The following is a 12,617-nucleotide window of genomic DNA, read 5'->3' as shown; positions in this document are numbered from 1 at the left end:
GGGAGAGCAATTAGGAGTGTATAGCAAGGTGTATGTAAATTTTTGCATGAGAGACTGACCTGATTTGTAAACTTTCACTTAAAACACAATAAAAATTAATTAAAAAAAAATATTTGAAGGACATATAAACGTCTTGAGTAAATGAGATAAATTCTGATTTATCCATTCTCTTTAGATAAATCTGTAATTTTAACATAATCCCAATTAAAATACCATAAAGACAAAAAAATAAGTAAAAGCTTATCTGATGACCTGAAGGTGTGGCCCTGCTCAGTTTTGTGTTGGTTCCCGACATTCCCACCTACCTGTGTGGGGGAACTGAGAACATCACTCTCATATCGGTAAAGGCTGCGCGCACCCCTGGCTTCTCTGGATGACAGGGATATGCTTGTTTCTGCAGCCTCGCCCCTCCTTCTAAACGTTTGCCTTCATACCCAAACTATTTGGATCATCTGTTAACGTTTCAGGTGAGCACCTGCCTGTCAGACAAACGTGTCCACACTCTTTCCTTTCCTAATCCTCTTTTTCCTCTTTGCAGGGACAAAGCGGCGTTCTCACAGCTCTCCAGCCCCGAGTACTAGCTCCACAAGTCGACTTACCTTGCCAGGTGGGTAAACAGCATTGCGCAGTAACCTTGGTGACCATAGATAACAGAAAGGACTAGCTTCTCAGGAATTCAGATTATGGGTTGATAAACAGAACCTGGTTCCTTATTTATCTAGTTTATGCATGTTACCCAGAGCTTTGTCTCTGTCATCCCATTTGGTGAGATTCCTCAGGGAATGGTCATAATATATCCAGAGTTGGTTCATAATCTCTCGGGCTTATCTATAGTCTCTCACAATAGAAAGAACAGAATGTCGCTCTTTCCCAATTAATCACCTTGGTGTTCATCTAGACACGCTACAGAAGTATTTATTTGAGAGGCAGATGAGCAGGGGCATGATCCTTGGTGAGAGACCTGGGTTCAAATGTAGCTTTACCCTGTTCCAATTGTGTGAGTTCAACTTCTTGGAACTTCCATTTTCTCCTCTGTCTGGTTGATGATAAGGATTACCAATTATCAGTAATGCTTGTACATTTAGTATGATACTGACACATAGTAGGTGCTTTTAGCTAGTCTCTACTACTAAGAAATAGGGATGATCTCTCTTGGAACCTATCTTAGCTATCTAGTGCCACTATAACAGAAATACCCAAGTGGATGGCTTTAACAAAGAGGAATTTATTCTCTCACAATCTAGGAGGCTAGACGTCCAAATTCAGGATGTCAGCTCCAGAGGAAGGCTTTCTTTCTCTGTTGACTCTGGGGTAAGGTTCTTCTTGTCAATATTCCCCTGGTCTAGGAGCTTCCTGGTTCCTCATTCTTGGTGGCATGAGGTCCCTATCTTCTCTGCTAGTTTCTCTCTTTTATATCTCAAAAGAGATTGACTCAAGACACAACCTAATCCTGTAGATTGCGTCCTGCCCTATTAACATAACTGCCCCTAATCCTGCCTCGATAACAACATAGAGGTTAGGATTTACAACTCTTAGGATAAACACATCAGATCATAAAATGGAGGAAAACCACACAATACTGGGACTCATGGCCGAGCCAAGTTGTCACACTTTTTGGGGGGACACAATTCAATCCGTGATAGAACCCATCTATCATTTATTAGAAAATTTTAATCATTCATGATGATCATGTATAATTACTATTTAATATAAGGGGCATCTATGGGTCATGCTATCTCCAAGCATAGGCTACTACAATTTAATTTTTGCAAGTAGAACTTGGATAAAACACATTGGCGTTTAGGGACTAAGAAGTTGTAAAAGGTAAACATGGTCACTGTAGACAATTTAAAAAATAATTAAAATTATGGGAACGAGAAACATCACCAATAACGCTACTACTCTGAGCCAACCAGAGTCACCTCTCCTTCTGGTCTTTATTACTTTTTTTTTTCTTATATTGGGATTATATTTAACTTAGAATTTTTTCCTGACTTTTAGATTTTTACCATTACATTGTGAACTTTTCCCAATGTTATTAAATATTTTAGAAATATTTCAGTGATTGCCTAACATTTCATATGATTACAGCACAATTTATTTATATATTCATGGATAGTTTGGCATTGATGTAGTTCTCTTTTTGTAATTATGAATAATCTTACATGCTTGTACGTAAATCTTTGCCTGAATGTGGAGTTAGGCTAGTTTCCTATAGTAGCCTACATATTTAAGGTTCTTGCCATGCTATTGTCAAAGTGATTTCCAGAAAGGCAGTATTCACTTAACACTGTAGGCAGCGATTTAGGAGGTTGCATATTTCACGATGTCCAAAGTACTTTGGACATGTTGTCAGGAGGGATCAGTCCCTGGAGAAGGACATCATGCTTGGCAGAGTACAGGGTCAGCGGAAAAGAGGAAGACCCTCTACGAGATGGATTGACACAGTGGCTACAACAATGAGCTCAAGCATAACAACGATGTAAGGATGGCGCAGGACCGGGCAGTGTTTCGTCCTGTTGTGCATAGGGTCACTATGAGTCAGAACTGACCTGACGGCGCCTAACAACAACAATATTTCACCATTCCTTGGCTAATGCTGAACATTATTTTTAAATTTTTGCCAATGTGATAAGAAAAAATGATATCCTTGTCTGGTTTGCATTTATATTACCGCATTTTTATGCAAATAGTGCTCCCCTTCTACCTTGGTTTGCTAACCACCCCCTCCCCAACAAGGTATTTTCCTAAGTGCTATGATAATTTTTTTTTTTTTTTACAACAACATGGAAAAAAGAATTGGCATAACAGGGGCACTTACTGAAAACACCTATGGAGGTAGGGCACGGTTGGCAAACAAACAGAAGGCACGCATTGTTTGTGTAAAATACAATATTTCTCTTTTTAAAAACCTGTTTCCTAATGTTAATTCATGTTTCGCATTTCTTCTTTTGGAAATTACACTATTTCATCCATTCTGAGAGGCACGTTGCTTTGCATTTTAACCACCCTGAAACTGTATTTTACAATCGATGGTGTGTTATAATTTACCTAGGAGTGTGTTTCTTGGTTATACATAAAATAGTAGCCTGTCTTACAGTTAATGACATCTTAAATTAGATTAAATATACTAGCTATGTTTTTGTGGGGACACGAGTGGTCGAATGGTAGAATTGTTGCCTTCCACGCGGGAGATCAGGGTTCGAGTCCCAGCCGATGCACCTCAGGCACAGCTACCACCTGTCTGTCAGCGGAGGGTCATGTGTTGCTATGATGCTGAATAGATATCAGCAGAGCTTCCAGACTAAGATAGACTAGGAAGAGCAACCTGGTGATCTGCTTCTTAAAATCGGGCAGTGCAAACCCTATGGATTACGACAGTCTGATCCATAACTGATCCATTGTGCACGGGGTCTCAAGGAATTGGGTGTGTCGTGACAGCAGCTAATAAAGACAACAAACTGTGTTTGAAACCTCAATTCCTGAAGCTTCCCCACCCCAGTCCAGCCACACCGAACTCAGTATCCTCTGAGCAACCTTTGCTCTTTCCTGCTTTGTCACTCTGCTTGGAATATTTTTCACCTTTTCTTCCCTAGCTAATTTTCTTTGCAGTCCTCTCCAAATCATGTAGGTAGAATTAATATATGTATATTTTTTATAATTCCCCTTCACTGAATGATTGATGGATTTTAAAGGGTGGGGACTATATTGTCCCTTTTTGTCCCCGGTGCCTGCCAGGGATGCTTATTACCATTTAAGGCTGGGTGTGTAGGGGGAGGCTTGGTGGTGCAGTGGCTACATGCTTGGCTGCTAACCTAAAGGTCAGTGGTTTGAACCCACCAGCTGCTGCACAGGAGAAAGATGTCAGTCTGCTTCCATAAAGCTGACAGCCTTGGCAATCCTATGGGACAGTTCTTCTCTGTCCTATAGGGTTGCTATGAGTCAGAATCAACTCGTTGACAATAGTGTAGTAAATATAGTGGGTGTAGGTGAATGAGTGAGCACTCTTCAATTTAATTTGTAATTACATAGAAAACAATCATTCTCAGAAAAACACTCATTTTTAGGGTTGGATTTGTTTCAGCTATGCTAACTTGCTTTGTAGTCCTGAGTAGACCTTGCTCCATAGCCTCTGGAAGCCCCTTCCGTCTTGACCCTGCTTGTGGTTATTGTTAGGACTATAGAGCAGTAGGAGGAAAACAGCATTAAACCAAGCAACCCCAGTGTGTAGTGATCATGTTTTCTTGTCTTTGTAAGGTCTTAGCACTCCTGGGCTAGGTGAGACCGCTGAGGCCATCCTGGTTACCTACAGGAACATGTAGAGCTGACCCGGTTCAGACCTACCATTTTCAGGGCCTCTGAATTGGTGTTATAAGCACCTTGCCTTTGGCCTTAGCTTGGCGATCTAGACTGGTCTCAAGCTGGATGTCTTGGGCTCCAAGTTCTGCCTGTAGGGGTGGAGTGGGTAGTTCCGAAGCACTGGACATAATTTTCTATGCTTTGTCTAGCAGACACCTTCCACCTTGCTCATTACCATGGCCAGCTTGGTACCTCTTCCTCCTGCCTCAGGAACATTCCATGTTGCCTCCCTTTGACTCAAATGCCTCTATGACCCTTTTCCCATCCCTGGCTGGCTTTCACTCATTCCTCAGGTCTCCACCAGGAGAGTCTTCCTTTGATATCATAGCATACAAGAGACAGTTCTTAACTGCCACAAATAAATCGTTGCTGTCGGATTGATTCTGACTCATGGAGACCCCATGTGTGTCAGAGTAAAACTGCATTCTGTAGGGTTTTCAAGGCTGTGAACTTTTAGAAGCAGATCGCCAGGCCTTTCTTCCAAGGTGCCTCTGGGTGGACTTGAACCACCAACATTTCAGCTAGTAGCTGAGCACTTAACTCTTTGCACCACCCAGGGACTCCACCACCAATAAATAGGCATTAAAAAAAAAAATCCTTTGATTAACAGTCACTGAATGGACCTATTTGGGGGTTTCAAGGTTGGTGTTATTTTCTACTCCCACCATCTACATGGCTAAATACAGTGTAATCAAATCAATAAGCTGCAGGCTAATCCAATTTGGTCATTAAGAGATGAAAACATCTGTTGTGAATTCCAGTCAAGATGGCCTAGTAAGTTCATTCTTTGACACACACCTCTCTACTCTAAATACATAGCAAACCAAAACCAAACCCATTGCCATTGAGTCAATTCTAACTCGTAGTGACCCTATACAGGAATGGATAAAATAAATACATTATTAAAAAAAAAAAAAAGCTGGTGCCAGAGACAGATACCTCTGGGGACCAGAAACGAAGTAAAACTACTAGGCACTATGCAGACTGCCTCGGCAGGATGGTAGTCCTGTGACACATGGGCTGTGCCACGGGAGCTGCGAGGGTCACCAAGAGCTTGACTCCCACAAACCACAGAACTAAACGTGCTCCATGGAACACTGGGACCAGAGCCAGGCTCACTGCTTGGGGTTACAGGGCCTGAGGTGGGGAGGCTAAAAGTTGTTGCTGACCTGTTAGCTGGAGCTACAGCTTAATAGTATTAATAGGAAGCTGTTGGCCTAGAGAGGTGGGAGGACAGTGATGTGGCTTTTCTAGCAGACCAAACTAGCTTTGGAATTGGGTCTGCAACATCCTCAATATGACATCAGTTGTAAAATGCTACTATAAGTCCTGGCTCTGAAATAGAAGCTGTAAGGGGCCGGGTGGAAGTAACCACAAATCTAAACAGAGCAGGAAGAGCAAAAAAGAGAGACAGAACCCAAAGCCAAAATATCTTCTACTTAGAATGAGCCAAAATTCAATGAAGACATCTAATGCTAATTGGATAAGGCAACAAAGTAATATCGGTTAATTATGGCCAAAAACAAAAGCTGCATAACAAACCACACCAAAACTTAATGACAAATAATCATGTATTATGATCTGTGGGGTTGACTGGTCTAGGCTGGTCTAAGCTCTGCTTGGCTGGACTTACTTCTACATCTAAGGGTCAGGTGATGTAGGTTGGCCTTGGGCAAGAGAACTTGGCCCTTCTCCGTGTATCTCTCATACGCCTCCTGGGACCAGAGGACTTGCCTGGGCATGCCCCTCTTATGGAAATGTAAAGGTGCAAAGACACAGACAGAAAGATGAAGGGCTTCTTGTGGCCTAAGCAAGTTACTGGCACACAGTCACACACACCTTACGGAATGGCCAAAGCAAGCCATATGGTCAAACGTCAAGTCAAGAAGTAGGGAAATATGTCTTGCAGGGTTACCCTGAAAAGGGGCCATGGATTCAGGGTGGGGTGTAGAACTGGTACCAGTAATACAGTCTGCCACAGAAATCAGCAACTGGAGCATGACCTTCTTCTGGATAAAGTTCATTTTTGGTGCAGGCTATCAGAACTTTAAAATACCAAGTTTTAGGATATTCAACCAAAGGGAGAAATAATAGTCTTTGAAAAACAATAAACTGAAATCACACAGCAACAAAATAAGTACAGACAGATAAGCAAAAGGACCAATTCAAAATCAGAAATTTAAAAGAGCAAGCAAACATATATTCAGTGAGAATTTAAGAAGGGAAGAAAAACTTCATTGATGGGGTAAATTCACAGTGGAATATAACTTAAAAGAGAATAAATGTTGGAAGATAGTCCTGAGGACTTTAATCCAAACATAGTATAGAAAGGGAACCAAATAAAAAAAAGAAAGAACGTGAAGCATAAAACCCTTAGAAGAAAATATAGGTGTAAATCTTCATGACCTTGGATTAGGCAATGGTTTCTTAGATAGGACATCTAAAGCACAAGCAACATAAACAATAACAACAAAAAAGATAAATTGGACTCCACCAAAATTTTAAAATGTTTTATGCATCAATGGCTGTTATCAAGAAGATGAAAAGACAGGCTACAGAATGAAAGAAAATAATTGCAAATCATATATGTGATAAGAGTCTAGTATGCAGAATATGTCTGGATACAAAGATGTCACCTTGAAGACTAAGGTGCGTCTGACCCAAGCCATGGTATTTTCAATTGCATCATATGTATGTGAAAGCTGGACAATGAATAGGAAGACCAAAGAAGAATTGATGCTTTTGAATTGCGGTGTTGACAAAGAATATTGAATATACCATGGACTGCCAAAAGAACAAACAAATCTGTCTTGGAAGAAGTACAACCGGAATGCTCCTTAGAAGCAAGGATAGTGAGACTGCGTTTTACATACTTTGGACATGTTGTCAGGAGGGATCAGTCCTTGGAGAAGAACATCATGCTTGGCAAAGTACAGGGTCAGCAGAAAAGAGGAAGACCCTCAGTGAAGTAGATTAACACAGTGGCTGCAACAATGAGGTCAAGGATTAAAACGATTTTAAGGATGGCGCAGGACTGGGCAGTGTTTCGTTCTGTTGTGCATAGGGTCACTATGAGTTGGAACCGACTCGACGGCACCTAACAACAGCAACAACATCCAGAATACGTAAAGAACTCTTACGGCTTAATAATAAAAAGTCAAATAACCCAATAAAAAGATGGGGAAAGGACTTGAATAGACATTTCTCCAAAGAAGATATACAGGTGGCCAATCAGCACATGAAAAGATGCTCAAAATCATTAGTCATTATGAAAACACAAGTCAAAACCACAATGATATACCACTTTCACCCACTAAACCAAAAAAACCCATTGCCATAGAGTTGATTCCAACTCACAGTGACCCGATATTAACCAAAACCAAACCTGTTGCCGTTGAGTCAGTTCTGACTCATAGCAACCCTATAGGACAGAGTAGAACTGCTCCATGGGGTTTCCAAGGAGAAGCTGGTGGGTTGGAACTACCAACCTTTTGGATAGCTGTAATCAAAAAAGGGGCAGTAACAAGTGTTGGCGAGATTGTGGAGAAATTGGAACCCTCATACACTGCTGGTGTGATTGTAAAATGTTGCAGCCACTGTGCAAACAGTTTGTCATTTCCTCAAAAGATTAAACATATGATCCAGCAATTCCACTTCTACCTACATATCCAAGAAAAGTGAAAACATGTGTTCACACAAAAAACTTGTCCACAAATGTTCATAGCACCGCTATTCATAATAGCTAAAAAGTGGAAACAACCCAAATGTCCATCACTGATGAATAGATAAACAAAATGTAGTATCTCCATATGATAAAAAAAAAATGGAATATTATTTGTCAATAAGAAAGAATGAAGTACTGATACGTGTTACAACATAGATAAACCTGGAAAACACTATTCTAAGTGAAAGAAGCCAGTCACAAAAGGCCATATGTTTTATGATTCCATGTATCTGAAATGTTCAGAATAGGCAAATCCATAGAGACAGAAAGGAGATTAATTGTTGCCAGGGTTGGGAGGAGAGAGGAATTGGGGGTGACATCTAATGTGTAGGGGGTTTCTTGTTGGGGTGATGAAAATGTTCTGGAATTAGGTAGTAGTGATAATTGCACAACCTTGTGAATATATTAAAAACTACTGCATTGTACACTTTAAAGGGGTAAATTTTATCATATGTGAATTCTATCTCACTTAAAAAAGAAAAAAGGATGATAATGGGTGATAGATACAAAGGCTGTAGAAAACATCTCTCAGGTTTTGTAGTAGGGTATGGAGAGAGTGTTGGGCAAGCAGTACTTCAAGAGATGATAGCTGATAATTATCCAGAATTGATGAAAAACTCAGATTCTTAGAATATACACCCCAACTGCCATACATAAATGAAAATAAATTCATACCTAAAAAACATTGTTGGGAGATTGCTCAAAATTACGTCCAGGGTAAGAAAATCATAAATGCTACAATAAGCTGGTTATGATCAGGGGAGCTGCAAGCAGGTTGCTTAAAATAAAATGACAATCAACTGACAGTAAAATTCTCATTGGCAGCAGTAGATTCCAGAAGACAATGATGTTTCATCTTCCAAGCGATGAGGGAAAATAAAGCAACCTGTAATAGCTAAAATAGATAGATTATTAATCATGAATGAAGGCAAAATAAAAATATTTTCAGGTATTAAATGACATAATTTACTACCCACAGACCTTCTGTAAAAGAACATATTAAGCCATTTGCTTTAACAAGAGGAAAAGTGAACCCAAAGGGAAAGTGTGGTGACAGGAATTAATGGTGAGCACACAAATACATACACTATGGTGATAAGTTTGAGTAGCCATTGACTATAAAATAACGTCCTAATTTTGTGTTAAACAGAAGGAAGGAGGGATATTCAGTAGGGAGTTAAAGAGTGGTAAAATTGATTTTATCTTTGGTCAGAGCTTTTTAACTTCGTAACACAAAGAATCATCGGTAAAATAACTGAAATATACCCTGTAGCATCTCAATCACCAAATGAACAACGGCAACAAAGGGAATGTAGAAAATGTGCTGACAGAGGGCAGGAAGGAAGAAAAAAGAAGCAAAGGTAAAGGATGGTAAACATGAAACAAAATTCAACAGTAGAAATAAATCCAGAAGATCAGCGATAACAATAATTGCGAATGGCTTAAACTCAGCTATTGAAATACAGAGATTATCTGATTAGATAAGAAAAACAAAATGTAGCTCCATCTATAGGGTTGCTATGAGTCGGAATTAACTTGACGGCAGTGGGTTTGGTGTTTGGGTTGCTTTTAAAAACACAGCATAAAAAAAAAAAACACACACACACAAAGTTCGCTAATATGCATGGCAAAGAAATGCCATGCAAATATAAAGCTGGCTCTTTGGAAAAAAAATTCATCCATTTTAACATCTGTATAGCATTCTATTGTTTAAATATGCCACAGGATATTTAATTATTACCCTATTGGACATTTCAGTTGTTTTCCATTTTTTTGGAAACAAGGCTTAACACAGTGTTAAGCAAGAAATCACGTTGCACCAGGATATATAACATTGAATACAATTTATACTAAGTTTTAAAACAAGCAAAAATATTACATATTTTTTATGGATAAAAATGCAATAATGACATGAATATATGCAGGGAAATAATAAACACCAAATTCCAGATGATGGTTTTCTTTGGGGAGAGAGGGAAGTATCTTGGAGGGATATCCTGGGTACTTCAACTCTACCTGTGATATTTAGTCTCTTTAAAATTCTTTTTTGAGCAGATATGTAAAATATTAAGATTTCATTAAACCATATGGCTAGTCCATGAGTATTTGCTATATTATGATTATTTATACTTTTATGTTTGCTTAAATTATTTGAAAGAAAGTTCTTTTTTAAGTGAAAAAATCTGTGGCTGTTTTCCAAGATAATTTTGTTTGGTTTCATGATTTCACATATATGTCAAAGAAATGTCATGTTCTCCCTTTCGGACTTCTTGGGTGAGGTGGATGTTGGAATGTAAGAATTCAGGTATGAAGAAAATTCTGCAAGTAAGATGTCTCAATCCAGAAGCCACCAGAGACCACGTGATTGAAGTGCTGCTCTTGTAGTTTCCAAAATTACCTAAGGGGACATCCTGGAGTTCCAGCACCAGAAAACCACCCTGGGAACATCACCTTGATTCCTCTCACATCTATAGCAAAGTGACTTTTGTATGATAAAATAATAGCACCTGCAGTCAATTCTTTCCTAGAGCCAACTTTGCCTAAAGCGCCATAAGGTTTGTGAACCCAACCGAGCTCCATGGGTGGGCCATAAATGTTGGCTCTCACAGGAAGAGTGGCCCACAGCTTCACTACCAGTTGCAGTCATGACTGCCAATGATCCAGACTGGTCAGTGACTTCCATCCGAGCAGCTTGCCCAGGGCTCCCCAGTCCCATCACGTTCCGGAAGTGCTCCTTAAATGGAAAGGTACAGTACCGTAGATGCACATAGCTGATTGCTCCTTGCTGTGTGCTGCTGCTGGAGTGCACGGTAGCGTTGGCAGTAGATGTGGGTTTGCTTCTAAGCTCCACTGCCTGCTATAGAACCAGTTTGTGTGTTTAGATGCCCGCTGGCTTGCAATAATCTTGTTGTGTGTCCTGTTTTAGGGGACTACGGATAAAACGTCATCCAGAGGATTTCTCAGAAGAGAACTGTCCAGCTCTGAGGTCCGAAGACATTTTAGGAACCTTATATTTCTCTTACTGAAACAAAAATATTAAGCGTATTGTAAGTTATTGAAGGATTAACTTCAAAAATGATCATTTCTGATCCCCCCCTTTTTTTTTTTTTTACTTCAGGTTTTTAACGATAAATACTTCAATATGTATTGCACCCCTACCAAATACCAGGAACAATGCTAGGTTCTTAACATGTATTATTTCATTTAATCCTCACAACAACCCTCTAAGGAAGGCATTATTGTTCCCATTTCACAGATTAGGAAACTGAGACACAAGTGGATTAAATAGCTTGCAGTCAGAAGGTGAAAGAGCCAGGATTTAAAGAGCCAGTTTGACTCCCAAGCCTGTGCTCTTTGCTCTGAGATTCATTGCCAGTGGGCAAAGACTGATGTCAAGTAGTCCATGTAGTTACAGCCATTCTTTCCCACGTGTACTCTGCTTGGGGATTAAATCAATCGCTGTGCATAAATTTCAAGCAGAGAGTTGGGGTGTGGAGGGACCCTGCACTATCTTTTAAGTGATGGCTTGATAGAGTGGTCTCTCTACAACTCTTTTACCTTGAGTTCAGTATAAAGGATGGCATTTGTCATTCTTCCTGTGCACTGGATCAGAGTTCACTTGTTACGTGTTGATTTTGCCCTTTGGGGCTCTGAAACCCTGAAGAAATTCATCTTTACAGACTTCTTCTCATAAAGGCCATTGTTAGTGGGGACAGAAGACATAGAGCTACTGATTTAGCCTTACATTTCTCATCTTCGCATGCACATGTGGAAAACTGCTCTTGTTGATGAGAAAAAAATCAAACAAAAGACTTAATTTGCATGATCTCCAAAATTGTTTTCTCTGTTGAAACAGCAAGCATCATGCACATTGTGCTTGCCAGGGCAAACAAAGTGCAAACGAAGACCTAAATTAAAGATTCCTATCTCCTTGCTGGAGGGCTTTCTTATTCTTTTTTATATCCTCAGCATTAAATCTCAGGGCTGCAGGGCATTTGATAGGTAGCCATTGTTGGATAAGAACAGAGCTAATTATTTTTATTTAATGGCTCCTCTCCTTTCACTTATTTGCATGTGTGGGGGTGGGATTTGAAAATTACCCCTCAGTGCTTCTCTATATATACATAGTGAGACCTGTAGAATGAGCTGAATTTGTCGCATTTATGTGAAACAAAGGTGACTGAAACTTAAAAGAAGAACTTACTGACATTCTTCTTGAACAAACATAGGCAGCAAATCTAGGTATCAAGACATTAATGAAGCTAGGGAAAATATTAGGCTCACTAGATTCCGAATGGAGCCCTGGTGGTGCAGTAGTTATGAGCTCAGCTGCTAACCAAAAGGTCAGCAGTTCGAATCCACCAGTCCCTCCTTGGAAACCCTGTGGGGCAGTACTACTCTGTCCTATAGGGCTGCTGTGAGTCAGAAATGACTCAACGGCAACAGGTTGGTTTTGGTTTAGATTCCAGTTAACTTTGCCAGCTGGTAAATGTTCTAAGAGATTTACTTATTCTTTATTAAGTGGGAGATTTAC

The 12,617-nt window shown here is 39.9% G+C and overlaps 1 protein-coding gene across 7 annotated transcripts in view; it reads left to right on the top strand.

The window, feature by feature from the left end:
• PDE1C (phosphodiesterase 1C) overlaps positions 1 to 12,617 on the top strand; it is a 604,116-nt gene that overhangs the window by 578,042 nt on the left and 13,457 nt on the right. For 4 of the 7 annotated variants that reach the window (XM_023544312.2, XM_064290124.1, XM_064290122.1 and 1 more), the window contains 2 exons: positions 539 to 607; positions 11,010 to 11,069. In XM_023544312.2, coding sequence (XP_023400080.2) covers positions 539 to 607; positions 11,010 to 11,023 — 83 coding nt within the window. In that variant the 3' untranslated portion in view covers positions 11,024 to 11,069. Of the gene's footprint in view, positions 1 to 538; positions 608 to 11,009; positions 11,131 to 12,617 lie in introns of all 7 variants that reach the window. The other 3 variants (XM_064290126.1, XM_064290125.1, XR_010322749.1) reach the window with 2 other exon arrangements.

The sequence above is a fragment of the Loxodonta africana genome, chromosome 8 (assembly GCF_030014295.1).
Source record: "Loxodonta africana isolate mLoxAfr1 chromosome 8, mLoxAfr1.hap2, whole genome shotgun sequence".
Taxonomy (NCBI): Eukaryota; Metazoa; Chordata; class Mammalia; order Proboscidea; family Elephantidae; genus Loxodonta; species Loxodonta africana.
This window is presented reverse-complemented; position numbering and strand designations above follow the sequence as displayed.